The sequence below is a fragment of the Aspergillus flavus genome, chromosome 8, assembly GCF_009017415.1.
Source record: "Aspergillus flavus chromosome 8, complete sequence".
Classification (NCBI taxonomy): Eukaryota; Fungi; Ascomycota; class Eurotiomycetes; order Eurotiales; family Aspergillaceae; genus Aspergillus; species Aspergillus flavus.
The window spans coordinates 2,413,105-2,429,072 of NC_092403.1; the positions used below are offsets into that span (position 1 = coordinate 2,413,105).

General features: G+C 47.5%; 7 protein-coding genes across 7 annotated transcripts; 2 read left to right on the plus strand and 5 right to left on the minus strand.

Annotated features, from left to right (window-relative positions):
- Window positions 1–1,935: 1,935 nt before the first annotated feature.
- Window positions 1,936–3,015, minus strand: F9C07_13153 (uncharacterized protein; the record flags this gene model as incomplete). Its single annotated transcript, XM_041287781.1, has 1 exon — window positions 1,936–3,015. The coding sequence occupies one exon, from the start codon at window positions 3,013–3,015 to the stop codon at window positions 1,936–1,938; it is 1,080 nt and encodes a 359-aa protein (XP_041150985.1).
- Window positions 3,016–3,993: 978 nt separating this feature from the next.
- F9C07_2287613 (uncharacterized protein) lies at window positions 3,994–7,059 on the minus strand. Its single transcript, XM_071510915.1, has 6 exons — window positions 6,619–7,059; window positions 6,141–6,573; window positions 6,009–6,089; window positions 5,349–5,956; window positions 5,113–5,301; window positions 3,994–5,065 (listed from the first exon to the last, which is right to left on the minus strand). The coding sequence occupies exons 1-6, from the start codon at window positions 6,768–6,770 to the stop codon at window positions 4,120–4,122; spliced, it is 2,409 nt and encodes an 802-aa protein (XP_071367451.1). The 5' UTR covers window positions 6,771–7,059; the 3' UTR covers window positions 3,994–4,119.
- A 6-nt stretch (window positions 7,060–7,065) lies between these two features.
- On the minus strand, window positions 7,066–8,080 carry F9C07_2287614 (uncharacterized protein). The gene has a single exon (XM_071510916.1). The coding sequence runs from the start codon at window positions 8,065–8,067 to the stop codon at window positions 7,207–7,209; it is 861 nt and encodes a 286-aa protein (XP_071367452.1). The 5' UTR covers window positions 8,068–8,080; the 3' UTR covers window positions 7,066–7,206.
- Window positions 8,081–8,558: 478 nt separating this feature from the next.
- On the plus strand, window positions 8,559–9,941 carry F9C07_2287615 (uncharacterized protein; the record flags this gene model as incomplete). Its single annotated transcript, XM_041295798.2, has 4 exons — window positions 8,559–8,824; window positions 8,874–9,298; window positions 9,349–9,473; window positions 9,522–9,941. The coding sequence occupies exons 1-4, from the start codon at window positions 8,616–8,618 to the stop codon at window positions 9,939–9,941; spliced, it is 1,179 nt and encodes a 392-aa protein (XP_041150983.1). The 5' UTR covers window positions 8,559–8,615.
- Window positions 9,942–9,978: 37 nt separating this feature from the next.
- On the minus strand, window positions 9,979–12,118 carry F9C07_2287616 (alcohol dehydrogenase). Its single transcript, XM_041295808.2, has 4 exons — window positions 11,908–12,118; window positions 11,108–11,841; window positions 10,306–11,058; window positions 9,979–10,256 (listed from the first exon to the last, which is right to left on the minus strand). The coding sequence occupies exons 1-3, from the start codon at window positions 12,084–12,086 to the stop codon at window positions 10,874–10,876; spliced, it is 1,098 nt and encodes a 365-aa protein (XP_041150981.2). The 5' UTR covers window positions 12,087–12,118; the 3' UTR covers window positions 9,979–10,256; window positions 10,306–10,873.
- On the plus strand, window positions 10,103–10,457 carry F9C07_13147 (cytochrome b5-like heme/steroid binding domain-containing protein; the record flags this gene model as incomplete). The annotated part of the gene is made up of 2 exons (XM_071507954.1): window positions 10,103–10,256; window positions 10,306–10,457. 2 exons carry the CDS (start codon window positions 10,103–10,105, stop codon window positions 10,455–10,457), a joined length of 306 nt encoding a protein of 101 aa, XP_071367453.1.
- A 1,901-nt stretch (window positions 12,119–14,019) lies between the features above and the next one.
- On the minus strand, window positions 14,020–15,590 carry F9C07_13144 (putative 2-heptaprenyl-1,4-naphthoquinone methyltransferase; the record flags this gene model as incomplete). Its single annotated transcript, XM_041295807.1, has 2 exons — window positions 14,020–14,657; window positions 14,744–15,590. 2 exons carry the CDS (start codon window positions 15,588–15,590, stop codon window positions 14,020–14,022), a joined length of 1,485 nt encoding a protein of 494 aa, XP_041150980.1.
- Between the last annotated feature and the right edge of the window lie 378 nt (window positions 15,591–15,968).

Here is a 15,968-nt window from a genome sequence, read left to right on the forward strand (position 1 = left end):
AGATCTCGTGTGGCCTAGACAAGCTTAGTCATATCCCAGCAGGGTTGTATAACTATAGCCTGGGACCCTTACATCGAAGAACCGGAGCAAAGGTTCTGGAACGTTAAAATCATTTCTCTATGCTACAGGCTGCATGTATCTATCATCAGTTCGCTAAAGATATACAAAATCGGTTCATAAAGTATTTCTTCAAATCAAGGCGGTCGAATCAGATCGCAGCTGGTGTAGAGAGTCCCGGATACTAGACTATATATTTTTTCATTACCTACCATCCATGTACAGCACAGCGTATGAATATCTAGGAGAAGGACACGTAGGGACGGGGAAGAAATACACGCACACAAAGGGCAAACAAATATATGTAAGAATATAATCTGGCGTTTTGATGTGTGAGACTGAGATACTATATTATCCAATCTGTTATTGATCTGCCAGATGGCTAGGTTTACGTGCAGCACAGGACTCCTGGGACGGTTCCCCAGAACTTAAATGGGAACCAAAGGGTAGGACGAACGTACTAACTTGGAAAGAGGTGTGGAAGGCACTAATTAGGAGGCTTCTGGGGCAGTGCTCTAGGCTCAGTAACGCCAATTAGCCCCGAAACAAACCATAGAGAGAACAAAATACATCAACGAGCGTTAAAGAGTGGTTTGATTAGGGAAAGACCGCTGTGGCAAGATGCCTTTGTTATTCTTTCAAAGCATTTCATTCATTTGTTTTCTATGTATTGGTTTGGGAGACCTAGGCGTTGTGGACCAGGATTCTACCCCACCGGTAAGGCACCTGCCAGGCTAGAAGTTTAATAGCTAGACCTTAACAGGCTAATAGAACTTTAGTTGATTAACTGGTTAATCATTCGTGGCTATAGCCACTTATAGGGTTGTGAGGAATGGGCCTCTACCCCTAGGGATTGGAGTCTGGCAACGGCTGTGGCTTGCTGGAACTGGATTGATGTCGTTTGTCAATCTTAGATTACCCTGTAAATTAACCTATGGAGACCCCTATGGTGTTCAGACATTTTTTGGTGGTCGAATGGGATGAACTATCGTTTGACATTTTTCACCAAGGTTGGGGGGCAAATGGGCGCCTTTCGTTTGTTATTTGGGATCGTGGCTGTTTCCGGAGTGACGAGGAGCTACACCAGGGCATATCTTGTCTCGTCTAGCAGTATTGTCGTATAGCAGACAATAGCCCTGATATTAGAAGACGTAAAAGAGCAATGCCTAATCGCCCATGATAGACTTCAGAAAAATAATAGATATCAAGGAGAGATTGCGAAGAGGTTTCGGGCAAAAGCTATACACATAGTAAGTGATGAGCAGAGGAATTGAAACAATGAAAAAAAGAGAAAAAGGAAAAAGAAAAGGAAAAAGGCAGGAACTCAAGTTAGGATGAAACAGGTTACTAGTTACTACGGCTCGTGCATGCAATGTTGACTGTACAAAGCTTTCATCTTTCATAAATATGGGAGGACTTATCATCGTTAAAGGGTTCACTGTTCTTCCTTATGTAAATCATGCCATGAATCCAGTGCAGTTGAACCATTCAGATCGTCATTAACCCTAGGTTAGCTCCGACAATATCCCCGTCACATTTAAGGGCTTCAAATCATCAAATATCTGTACTACTTTAGGAAATAGCTGTATGATATTAGCAGTGTACTGAACAATGGGTCGTGAAATAGACATACCTCACTAACGCCATCAATCAATACTGTTACAGTATTGGTACAATTAGGGTACACGAGAATATGCCCACGTTCGGTAAGGTTCTTAACTTGACCAAGGACCGTTGGGTCAATTACTGGGGAGACGTTATGAATCAACTGCAATATCTGATCTGTGCCATCAGTGGTGAGGAGTTGACCTGCATTGTCCAGCAACGTGGCGACTTGTTGAAGCAGCTCGGGTGTTATTCCCAGTGCTATCGTGTCGATTAAATCAAAGTTCCAGTTGTATTGGCGAAGTCAGCTGTGAGGAGAGTCTGTGCGACGTTCAACAGACTCTCAACCTCGTCAAGGGTCTGGTTTGTAAAGAAGCTAGCGAGACTATCAACCAAACTACCTGTTTGTGAAGCTGATTCAGAGGTTAGTACACCATTCCCATTTTGGAATAATGTTGATATTTTATTGATCGCTTCGTCGCTTAGGAACTCGAGCGCAATGGGAATCAATGCTTCGGCTTTGGTGAGTACCGTCTGGTCGGATAGGAGTCCGCTAGCGGCGGAAATGAGTGCCTCAGTATTGTTGACCATTTGAGCCGTTAAGAGATTGTTGCCGTTACTGAGGAGGTTGTTGATCTTCTGAACGTTGCTTGATGTAAGGAAGGGCGTAACTTCGTCAAGGATATTGTCGACTTCGTTGATTAGATCGCTTGTGAGGAGATTACTGGCGTTATCTAGGGTGGTATTGAGCTTGCCAACAAGCTCCGTCGTAAAGACGGGTGCGGTGGAGTCCACTATTGATCCGACATAGTTGACGACGTCGGTGGTGAGCAAGTCGATGGTAGTGTTTAGGAGAGGCTGAATGCCATCGGCGTTAGATGAGAGGAAGCTGTTGGCCTCTTGTATAAGACTCGGTATTTGTTTTGTCAAGTTAGCAGTAAGAAGGTCATTGGCATTGGTGAGTAAGTTTCCGATGTCGTCGGTATGCGGCGTGATGTACTGATTGACAGAGGTGAGTAACTGAGGGATATTTAATGCAGAAGAATTGGAGGATAGGTCGGACAACAGCGGGTCGACCTGAGTGATGAGTGATTTGGTTTCGGTTCCAAAGGAAGATGTCAGGAGCGTCCTAGTATTTTTGAGAAGGTGGTTTATCTCATTGAGGAAGTCCTCCGTAAGCAGAGGGGATGCTTCCTCAAGTAGATTGTTGATTGACTCGGCAGTGAGGAGGACATTTGCACTATCCAATAGGCTCATCGCCTCATTGATGGCCTCATTGGTGAGCTCGTCGGTCCCTATCTGGATAAGTGATTTCGTCTGGACCGATGTTTGGTTGTCAAAAAGGTCCGCCATGTGAGTGATTGATGAAACGACATCCCTGAAAAAGGGTCGTTGAGAATAAGCCTATGATGCCATCGATGGCATCCCCAACGTTTTCCGAGGTGCTGTTTGTTGTTCCGTCTGGTATCAGACTACCAAAAATATCTTCGAAGATGCTGCCCAGATCAAGACTATCCCTAGGCACTGGGTTGGAGTTGTCTGTTGCTGAATTGGATCCGTGAACCTGGAAGGTAAAAAGGAAGAGAGTGGCATATGAAATGATGGTATACATTCTGATGATGCATATGAACACCATGGATGCCTATATTCAACTACACCCTACCATTGGATCTCCACTCCTATCTCTACAGCATATATCTATATGTTAGTACATTGTTTGTTTTGCATATACCGATGTAATGCGGGGAAGTATGTGGGGAAGGATATAATGACTGCATAAACCGGACTCGGAACCCAATTTCACTGCGGATCTTGGTAGTTCTTAGGCACGTGGCTAGAGCAGAGCCTGGTAGTTCTACGGAACACATATCCTTGCTAGATATGATTGGCGTGGTAATACGTAGGCTTTGCAAATCTCCATCTCGCTAAGCTTCTTTAATATAGCATCTCGTCAGATTGCGTAGATTCCCTCCTTCCCCTGCATCCCGGGCAAATCATATACAGATTCTGGCCAACCCGGGGAAATGGCGTAATAGAGCACCACTTAGCAGGAGCCAGTTGACGTCAGGTCCCTCGGGGATGGTACCTAGTCTGAATGCTTAGCACTCTACTGAGCTAGCAGGGTTGAGTCCTGTACCTGGCTCAATATGTACAATCAGGCACCCAGCAAGGAACACATTACTTGCCGGTTAATATGGCAAGAATGTAGAGCTTGGACCCTTATTAAGATAGATTGCACTATAGAGATATTGAAGCGGGGGGAACCTCCCGCTCTTTCTGCTAGCATGCCTAGAATAGCAATACATCGGCATGCAAGATTAGAGGGAAATCATCACGCATCCAAAGGATTGACATAGCCAGAATTGTTATTGTGTTAGAATGAGGTGTTATATATTTGAGGGACACACGCATAGGATTGAGTAGGTATCACAAGAAGGAACTAAATTATATTTTTCATCAAGCAACGGTGTCTCGCAACAACGAAGTGTATATAGACTGAAATCCACCATGACCAAAACCAACGTCATCAGCCCTCTCTTTCCCAGAGCGCGATGCACCCATCCCTAGATGTTGAGATTGATCCGCATCCAATGTATGCTCCGTCTCCATCTCCAATATGTCATCCAACTGCTGACTCCCAAACTCAAAGAAATTCAAGTTGATGGCATCATCGCCAGTACTACCCTCTTCAGGGCTGGAACTGCCTGCCAGGTTGAGGGTTTCTTCCCTTATAGATTCTCCAATTGCGGCGATGAATGGAAATCGAGCATCGACTTGGCTCTCGGTATCATCGTCTTCCGGGATATCGACAGGTTGCTCTTCTGGTATAGTGCTTATCTGAGATATGGAACTTATGTCCTCAGTCACACGGCCATTTGGAGGAGCATCTGGATACACTGCACTGTCATCCGTGTCCAGCCCAATGGTCCATGGCAGGCGCTGTTGTTTCTTGGCCCAGGGTGTCTGACGGACAAGCAGGGGTAGTGCGTTGTCATACGGCAGACGACCGGTTGCAAGGCTATAGTCAAGTGACACCGATATCCTCAAATATGCCCGAGGACTACTGAGGAAGGCGTCGTACCAGTTTGTCACTCTTTTCGCGTTGAGGACAGAGGCGTCGAGTGACATTCCACCAGACGACGATTCTATCTCCATCTGCGAGGAGCCGATAGCATTCGTGCTGCATCGTAGAAAGGCTTCTTGTGTAGTAATGTATGCCAGCTGGAGAATATGGTTGGTCCCGGCAGCCACGTAGTCAGCCACATCATAAAGCATCCTCGAATGTCGGACGATCTCTCCAAGACGCTCGAGACGACGTTTTCGGATCGTCATTTCTGCCGGCGTTGGGGACAGTTTCACATCGATGGCAGTGAGAACAAGAGGCACAGCGGTATAGGCCAAACTGAAATGTCAGTGTCTATCGCCAATCGACAGTCAGAGGAAACGTACACGCTCAAAGGGATCCGCTCCGCACGGCCTTGGCTACAGAAATACTCTATAGCACTTGTTAAACCATTCATGGCTCTGCGAAGATCCGCGCCAGTTTCCAGCAGCTGGGCCCGATAATTAGCTCCGGTGAAGCTCAGATGTTTCTCGATAATCAATGCTTCGTACTGGGCCAGATCAACGCGGGCGGCACTAGAGCAATCAGACATGTTTGAAGGTAAGGATGAGTGTTAACCTACTAGTAATACATCCAAGTCAGATGAGTAAAGAAAGTGACGGTCTCATGACTGGTAGATGGTAGGACAATCGAAACGTCCTCCCACTTCGTCAGATATCGCTTGATGCGCCGAATGGCAGCAAGAACGGCCTGGAATTCGGCCAACGAAAGTGACGGGGACGATACGCCCTGCGACGAAAACACCAACGCAACCATATCGGTGAGAAGAACCGCTAGTTTGCATTGTTCCTGCAGTACTTGGAATAGTAGTATTTTAACCTGCGGGTCATATACGCGCGAGCTTACTATTTCCTCTGCGAAATCCTCTTCTGTGAGCCAGTTTGCGCCCATGTTGAATTCCACTGATGTAATTTGAGGACGACGACGCAGGCCAATCGATAGAACCCGATCACGTAGTACCATAGACCACCACAGCCGTTTCATCAAGGATAAGTTGATCCCTTGGTCACCTGGGCCTGGTCCACAACCCACAATCATAGCATTTTGAATAGCACGCATCAACCATATACTGCTAGCTTGAGGATCGTGAGCGGAGGTGTGGTGGGCGAGGAGAACGGAGCCTTGTGCTTTGGCGAATGCGTCATTTTCTGCTTGGAGATCGAAGAGTAGCTGGTGGCATTAGCAATGCTCCAACAGGGACAAGAGTAACAGGGCTAGCTACCTTGGCACGATTGTAGAATGTTGTTCTAGCTTTTCGTCTATCACTGAATCCGCATTTGTGGAGCGTTTCCAAGGAGACGTGCTGATGGTGTTAGTGGGAATGAATGACCAGAAGGATAGTGTGTATACGTACAGGGCAGCTCGAAAAGAGAAGAGCTTGCAAAACAAATAGTGATATTGTATGTGAAGCGGAGTCGGCAGAGATACGCCAAAACCCTGCTTCATCCAGAACAGGAAGACATGGATGAATTTGGAGAAAATACTGCCTCGCGAATTCATTGATCGTTGACCAATCCGGAACACTCAAGGACCCTTTCGATACCAAGTATGTCACATCTTCCTGGGGTAGGATCGCCAGACCATTGAGCGTGAGGAAAGGACAAAAGAAGAATGACACGTTGCCAGGAGTGGTGAGATCGACAGACGTTTCTATCCCAGGCCCAGTTCGAAGGTTACCATAAAGCCCATCGATTGGTTCTTCTCGGTGTTTGATTCGCTTCGCTGTTTCGTTGACAGATGCATCCCGTTGAGGAATATCCTCCTCTGCATTCCCAGGCTTTGCTGAACTATGAAAGAATTAGCTGAGTCAGGAGGGAGCTGTCGGTACATACTGCCTGCTAGCTCTTGAGCCGAGTGTGCAATCACTTCGACCATCTTGGCGACATCTCGTACATGGACAGCCATGGATAGAAGCGTCGCATCGGACCTTCCGATGTCGACACCAATAACAGGCCCGCGGGGCCCGTTTAGTTCGCTGCCACATCGGTCAAAGTCGAGGTAGTCTCCTGGACGGATGAAGATCGTGAATGTGAAAGTGAAGAGGTGTTGGGCTATGAATCTGGGGGGAGGAGACTTCCCCGCCCTTCGGTATTTCAAATATTCCCCGGATGAAGCTAGACGTTGTCGATCATGCTGGTAGAATGAGGTCTAATATTTCCGAGAACAATCCGCCAATGGACATGGACATGACTCAGTGATCAGCTTGGCAGCTTGCGTACTAACTCCAGTTCATTAGAATTACCCCTCTTTACCAGGCGGGACCTATCATTTAGAGTTATAACGTATCTATTTCTTAGAATTAAATCTCTATTGAAGGTGCCGATACCCCACAGATAATCCCGCGGCATATTCGGATCTCGGCCCCACCATGTGAAGCATAAGCAACAAATAATCCACAATAAACGGTACACTAATAACAGCTACTTATGTTGGGCCTTCTTCATTCTCTTCCGCATGTCCTTCATGTAATACCGCATAGGGTAGGTCCGAATAAAACTCGGTGTAGCAGGGTACACAACCTTCGTAAGTCCCCGGACCACCTTTTGCATTCCCCTCCGACTCCTACTGGTCTTGAGCCCATACTCCTCCCGGATACGATCTGGAAGCAAATCCGCGGTCATCAACCGCACCAGTGGCATGGAAATGCGGATCACGAAAGGAACCTGCTTATTGAACAGCAGATCCTTGCATACATTTTTCGCTTGTGGGGTTATCTGATGCTGTAACTTGTTGATTTGTTCATCCCAATAGATCCAGAACGCCTCGCGAGTCGGCGGCCACATCTCCGGCTGGACACGGAGGGAGACCGCAAGAACGGCATATTCACGATAGATTGCTTCAGCGGTGGCCTCGTCCATGCGCCCAAAGACCTGCTCATACAGATCAATCCCAACGGCGTAGAGAGTCGCCGCAACCCAGACCTGCAGGTGTGGATCATCGGCCGAGTAGTCAGGGCCTCTGACGACTGAATGTGCTTTATGGACCATCTCGATAATGATTTTCTTTTCTTCTGGTGTACCGAACGCCATGCAGTAGACGTATGTCATAGTCGTGCGAAGTCGATCCAACGGACGATAGGAGAAGTTGCTGTGTTCATCAACGCCTTTGCCAACGCCAGGCATGGCAACTTGCAGGAGAATGGCCGCTCCACCGCCGGCGAGTAGAATGCCTTCGCGAACTATTTTTTGGATTTTTTGAGGGTTCTCCAGCTCCGTGAGGAGCTTTTCATCGGCACCATTTGCTTTATCATTTTGAGTGGTGATGTCTTGTTTCTCGTCCATTTTGAAAGAGAATGGAGTAATATGGTATTATTGATTCGATTAGTTCAGAAATTAAATCTGCCCATTTCTTTATATAACATGTCCACGGTTCACATTTTCTGTATTATCCAAGGACACATGCTTGACTGGGATTCAAATGCTTATGCATACTATACCGCGGACCGGACGGACTGTCGAGAACGCCAATCTATTCTGGTAAGAACTCATCCGCGGAAGCTGTTCAAGGGGTGTGATAGCGGGGTAGCTCGATGGCGATCCTCTAGGGTACCTATTCGCTAGACTAGGACGATCAAGTGCCGCCACTGTCCAAGCGTAAGTTAGGGACATGCGGGGTGTTGCAATCTCCCGTGTTCGCAACTATTCCTCAATTTGGGTCTGTTATATACGATGTATAGATCATTATATCTACATTCGATCATTGGCCGTAAATCAAGTTGAAGATGAAGAACCAAGCTTTTCCCCGCATTCCCCAGAAATTCCATCAGAGGGCCTAGGATGTCATATAAAATAGCATGATATAGACTTGGTACATGTAGACAAGCAGCGCAATGGAGAAGAAATATTCTGAAAAGGATACACGAGCAACTAAGCTCTCTGCTCTCGACGCGGAAATTGAATATGTCGAAAATGCAGGTTCCGATGTACCTGGTCAGGGCAGAAAAGCAACCAAACTAAGAGTTAAGCGCCATTTCCGCCGTTTCTGGTTTTGTTACCTGGTCGCTGGCATCGTGTTTTTGGCTATCTTCCTCCCCATTTTGTAGGCCTTATGAAACACATTTCTTAATATACATCCTGATAATCTACAGTTTCATCTACATTATCCCTGCCATTGCGCAGAGAGTCGTCGACGATACCAGCCTTCCCGTCTATGCAGCACGTATTCTCGATCCGACGCCGGACAGTGTCACCTTCTCGATCGATACGTCGTTGAAAATCCCCGCTGGCCTCTCTGTGCGGATTGACCCATTCTCCCTGTCCCTATTCAACCGCGAAGTGAAGCCGATGGTTCCATTTATCGACGTAGCATTGCAAGGGTACAATCTCAAGGGAACTACGAAGATGAGCATCAGCAGCAATAACACAGCTGTCCTCAACCGGGAGCAATTCGTCGAGGCATTAACCAAGGCCGTATATTCGAAGCAGTTTAAATTGTCGGCAAAGGGTTCGACAACAGGACATTTGGGGGCTCTCAAGGCACCGGTGACTCTGGATAAAGATGTGGAACTTGCTGGTCAGTTCTCCGAGGCGTCATATGTTAAATGTTTCTGACAACCAAGAAAGGGCTGGACAAACTCAGCGGGTTCTCCATCGATACAGCCAGCCTTATCCTACCAGCGGAAGAAGATGGAACTAACCTGAGAGGAACCGCAACACTGCCCAACCATTCTGTTGTCACGTTTGCTCTGGTGAGTCAGTTCATTGACTAGATCTCTTGGACCATACTGATTCGATAGGGTAACGTCACTCTCAATCTCAAAAGCGCAGACGTCGTAATTGGGCAAGGCTATCTCGACAACGTCGTTTTGTCGCCGGGTAATAACACAATGCCTTTACGAGCAACACTCAATATCCGAACCGTGTTGGAGAATCTTCTGGACATCCTGGGAGCCCAAGCGTCAGCACTGATGGATGGCAAATTGGAAATATCAGCGTCGGGGAACTCCACCGTATACAATGGGCAGCATATTCCATACTTTGAAGAAGTTTTGAATAACCTCACAATTACGGCACGAGTGCCAATTGCGACAATTCTGAGCGGTACGTTGAGTGGGTTGAGGAACTCTAGCTTGTTGGATGGTTTAAATGGGACGCTGGACAGTGCGGGGGGCCTGCTCGGCAATATTGCAAAGTTGTCAGATATCCTTGGAGACTAGTTATGCATTTTTTTTATACTTAAGCAAAATAGCTCGACGATCTGCGGTCCGTGGTCCGTGGAAGTAAACCGAGGTCTGCAACTTTGAAGACAACCCCGCCCACTCATATATACAGGGTATGGAAGCACCGTATAGTCGTTATCATCAATCAATCTGCAACCATGGCTCAAATATCGGATTCCATCAACACAATCCAACGATTTACTCCAGAAGACGTTTCAAAACACAACACTCCCGATAACCTATGGACCATCATTGGCAATGAGATATATGACTTGACCGACTTTCAGAAAGAGCATCCAGGGGGAGCAAAAAGTACGCCCACTCTTTTTATGTGTTGTTTTCCAAGTTCTGACAACATTAGTTCTTCAAGCCGTTGCAGGAAAAGACGGGACAAAAAAGTTCCGCAAATATCACCGAGAGGCGTTGTTGGTGAAATACAAAACATTACTGGCAGGAGAGCTGGTAGTCCAGCCAAAGGGCCGAAAATGGTTATTCTTCAAAACTTCCAAATGAGCCATCATGGCTTCCCGTGATGGGTAACTTGTTTAGGGCTGTATGTAAAGGTGTAACGAAATTTCTCGGCTTGGGTACGTCCCAAAGCTCCTGCATGTAACTCGTTTTGTACTCATATTCATGTCTTTATCGTCTCTTTCCATTCGCTTTTCAAATATTGCTTAAAGTGCATCCTTCTTCATCTCTAGCGCCGATCGCCTAGTCGCCTCCCTGGAGGGTTCCCAGTGCAAAATTACTTTGCTTTCCTTGATGAGGGCGTCACATTTCATTTCAGATCCATGTAGCTCGAGTGAACGAATAGCAGCTTGATATTCTGGAGGAACCCTCTTGTCTTGTAGTCTATGAGTTCCCAATGCATCAAACTCTCCTCGCATTGGTCAAACCCTAGGATTTGCAGGTGGCGGAATATACATCGATTACTGCGGTATTCTTACCACTGCTCTACCAGCGATAGCATCATTTCTCAACCCATCCACTAGACGCGGCGTCTCCTCGAATTCAAAAACTTCAATTGCAGGCGTAATCTCTCCCCTGCCTGCCTGCTCCAAAAGCTCACTCATCTGGTCCTCCGTGCCTACCGAAGAGCCAACAATACAAAGACCTATCCACATCAGACTTAACACTCAAGGGATAGGATAATCATAACTTACCTCTAGCCGCGGATACTGTCGCAGAAATAGGCCAGTCCATCTCATTCGGTGGTAGTCCCACCCCAACTATCAATCCCATATTCCTCACAACCTGCGGCGCCATCGCAAATGCCTCTCTCGTCCCAGGCACCACAATTGTCGCATGTGCACCCTCTCCGCCTGTCACTTCTCGGACCCTGGCCGCAACGTCTTCCGTCCGGTAATCAATGAACACCTCGGCACCAGACTCCAAGCTAACCTTCCTCTTCACTTCGCCACTATCAACCGCAATAACCCGGAATCCCTTTATCCGAGCAGCAATCTGGACCCCCAGATGCCCCAATCCACCACCTGACCCCGAAATCACCACCCAATCGCCGGAGCTGAGGAGGTAGTCATCCAACCTCCCCACCGCACCAGCCATGGTAAGACCAGCACATAGCAAGGGCGCGGCCACTTCATCCGAGACTGTCTCCGGGATCCGTGTGATGAATCGCGCGTCCGCGATGACGTACTGTTGTAATGTACCGGGCACGTGGCGACTCGTATTCTTCTGCTGGGCGCAGTAATGATTAAACCCGCGTTGACAGGCAGGGCATGTGGCACAGGCACTGTAGAGCCATTTCACTCCGACTCGCTGGTGAAGGAGGGAGGGGGAGACGTTGGGGCCGGTTTGGATTACACTTCCGACACCTTCGTGGCCGATGATAGGGTTGTAGGCGCCCCAGGCTAGGACGGCACGGATTTCAGAGTGACTGGCTTTTGTTTAACATGTGCATTCTTTTTCCCGCTGAAATGTGATGGACGGGGGGGATGCTCACCAGAGTCCTGTACATGACAACTTGACTAGGATCTCGTCCGCTCCGGGTGTTCTGACTGGGATGTCGTCGCGGATGATCATTTCATAATTATTCCCTGGACTTTGCACGACCACTGCGCGCTGAGAGCTAGGTATGGAATCCATAATGTTTGTTACTCTACGACTATCGTTTGGTGGCATTTGTCGTGGTCTACGATGCGTTGACTACTTCTATTGATTTTGAATTTGAGGTCATCATAGGGCTACAGCCGAAGATACCCAGACGGCAATTCAGTCGGCATTCGTGTCACGTGACTTGTACCGAGATGACCGGGATGTGTATGTGATTATCTTAGTGATTTGTTCTCTGTTCATTGACTAACTATTGAACGGTTCTTGTTCAGAAACTTTGCGACTTTCCCTTTCCGGAACAGGACTAGCTCAGGGCCGCTTTTTACTCAGTGATTACTTCTAGAATATAGAGATAGACAGAAATATATATACCAAGCGCTCCGGGAGCACTAAATTAATATATCAAAGTGAATCGTGATCCGGGATCAATTCTGTATTCAATCTATGTTAGTTAACTAAGCCGACTACTTTAAACAATAGGCTAACTAAAAATCATAGCACCAAGGCCCCTCTCTTCAACAATTAACTAAGGGTATAACCATCACGACGCCTCCAGATCTATAACTAAGTTCTACTTCATTCCCTAATTTGCATATCTCTTAAATTTGCTTTCCTACGTCACAACATTGTTATTTACAAGATATAATGGGTTCATGGGTGGGAGATACCGGGAATGAGGTCATTTCCTTCTTTGGGTTGAATGATGCAAAGAGACGGTTGCGTGCAGTATGTGACGGTGTACGGAGGCTCGATCGCCAAGTGCGTCGTTCGACTTGGGTAGATCACTTCGCCGATCAAGGTATATTAGCTTCGGAGATGCTCGGTGTCACTACTGCATGCACTGTACGAATTGGGCTCTACTGACCGCTCACTGGGGTGTGGGGCAAAAAGGTTGGACATGAAGACCAGGTCACGGGTCTCAAGGTCTGATTGGCTCTCAGCTGATCTTGGAGCTTTTTGACACGCCTTAGTGCAACTCCACTGAGATTAGCACAAGTGGATCGATTCTTCTGACAATCGATGTGTCATGATCCGAAGCCGAGCCAGTGCAAATATCGTCCCATTTTTCTTGTTTTCCTGCAGCGGGTGACAAGCTTCTGCGGCAGATCTCTGGTCTCCGTATTTCATTGCCGAGAGAATGTCACTCACAATAACATTGATAACATGAGCTAAACAACAGATGGAGCTACCAATGCCTAGGAATCTTCGACTTCCACTGCATAAGGGGTCAAGTCATCTGATGAATACTACTCTGGGAGGATGAAATAGAGTTCAGACGCCAATATTTCATTATTCGAGACATTGCAGGCGGTGATGGTGAGCAACGTATCCTCCAATTGAAGCACAGAAAGCATATCCACAAGCAGTTCAGCCAAGTCTTTCCCACTATGTGACCCGAAATCTCACTGAACTCCAGGACTCGTTCCCAATATTCAAAGTTTGGAGGTAACCAGTAGCCCATAATTCCTAATATTGATTTATGATTCGTGCCGATCCACACATCCAGAGAAAGAGCAATTGTTGAGCAAGTTCTCGCAAGTTCATCAATTAGGTGGGCTCGATACTGGTCGAATCCGAGACAATATGTCGAGCGAGGGTGCGAGGTCTGAATGGAAGCGAAACTGTTACAGAACCTGGTCTAGTGTACCTTATTGAAGGCGGACACACAAGGCAGAATATCATGGGATTATGATAGCCGATTGTGTGTCATTCTTTATGCTATACTCTTTTAAACCAAACAACAGAGTGTACTTATCATCAATTGTAGTTGACGAGGATGGTAGCAAGTTTCCGGCACCTCATCCGCTACTTTCGCTGAAATAAGAAACTTTCAGCGGGATAGATCCTTTCTATGGTTATCAGTACATACATACACAGGAATTGAATGGAACTGCTTTGATTCTTCTCAAATTTGGATATTGTACCGCGGACTGAATCGAGCGGTCAGGTTCTGGACATTTCCTAGCGCTACTAGATTCACCAATAACCACCAACGCATGCTCTAGTTCCGGAAAGGTCTCGCAACAAGAACAGCAACCTCATCTCCCACCTCTCCTGGACGGTCCCGAAACTGCTTCTCCAAATGCGGCATGAGGGCCATCTTCATCCTCTCCAAATTGATATCGTCTCGGAACCAGAATCCCGCCAGTACCTCCGCCGCCTTTGCACACCTCTCTTTTAGGTCCATCTCAGGGAAACTGCAGAATGCATTCACCCGAGATATCTGAATATCACCGAAACCGTACTCACTAAAAACTCTGGCTGCTTCATGCAAAAGATACCCCTGGTGGTCAACAGCGGTGTTATCAGCCGACAACGGTGCACAGACATCATTTAAGAGATTCACGAGTTCGTTATCCGGGGCACCTTGCACAATCACGATTTTGGATTCAGGGGATGCCGGGTCCACGACGCGGGCTATCTCGTGCAACGACCTCTCCAGATCCTGGACGTAATGCAGAACCCACATGGCCACGGCTGCATCGAAATATCCGCTGGGAAAGGGGATATTCTCAGCTGATCCGGAGCGAATGACGACACCTTTCTCTTGTGCCTTTGCGGTTTGGATTTGGTTTCTGTCGGCGTTCGGTTCGATGGAGTAGGATTGGACGCCGCGGTTGGCAAGTTCGATGGGAAGCCCTAACTCCTATCAGCGGATATTCGGTAGGTGCATCTCAAGCGGTGCTGTCAGGGGTCGGAACTACAGGGGAGGCAAAATAGCATACTCCCATGACCGCTGCCCACATCCAAAACCCTTCTATTTCCTTTCAGGATATCAAGCACGGCATCGAACTCGTCCCGGACAAGTCTCTCCGAGAATGGTGCCCAGGCGCCCTCGCTCAGCGGGTGCGGCCCTCTGTATTTTGTTGGAAGGGGATAGGGAGCCATAAGTGCATGCTGCACGACCTTTTTAGCAATGATGAAATAATGATCCTGGATCTCCTTTTCGTACGGCGGGGGGGAGGAAAAGCTCGCAAATTTCTCGCTGACAATTTCAAATCCACATTTCTGGACTAGGTCATGCCAGCCAGCAGTTGTGTACAGTGTTCCTGTGAAGCGATGGTTCATGAATATCAGATCGGCGTGGCGAACCAACTTTCCAGTGCTGTCATAGAGAGTTTCATCATGCACGAGAGATGTAGCGGGGATGGTCCCTAGAACTAATACCCCGTCTTGTTTGAGCCAGTCACAGTAGTTCAGCATCATGGTGTATGTCTGCGAATGGGTGAGCTGGAACATGGAGAAGATGGAGAATATAGCGTCATATTTCATTGTAGGCTGGAAAGTGAGCATATCTGCTTTTTCAAATTTACCCTTGATGTTGGATGACGCGATCTTGATCATCGCAGTTGAGATATCGATGCCGTGTACGTTGTGGCCGGCCAGAGCGACGTTGCTTGCGACTGGTTTGCCCGTGCCACAGCCTACGTCGAGGACATGGGATTGAGGAGGGAGGAGGGAGATGGCATCGGTTACCGTTTCTTTGAGGGTTGGATTGTTCATGTAGGCATCTTCGTACTGTTGACCCAGAGAGTCGAACAGGGTTTCTGCGGATAAAGCTGAGGTGGCCATTGCGAAGGGGCTATGTTTTGTATGGATAGGCAGGGTGATCTCTACAGCAGGAGCTGTCGGTTTATATATTCATCTGTTCTATGCTAAACAGGTCTATCGACCCCGATTTGAGCCCCCAGCTGACCTCTTGGCCGCTGCAGAACGTGTGATATGTAACTATCTCCGCCTCACTTGACCTTGGACATTAGGCCCAGCAATAATCGGTACGAAATAATCCCTGTAGTGGAGTTCGCTGTGGGAGGATGGACCAGTTAACTCTCGAAAACTTAAAAGGAACATGTCACATACCCCCGATCCTCGTATTCGATTTCAAAGTCTTTCAGGATGTAGGCAAGGCACACATGCAGTGCGCTCATAGTCCAGCTAACCAACGTAAGT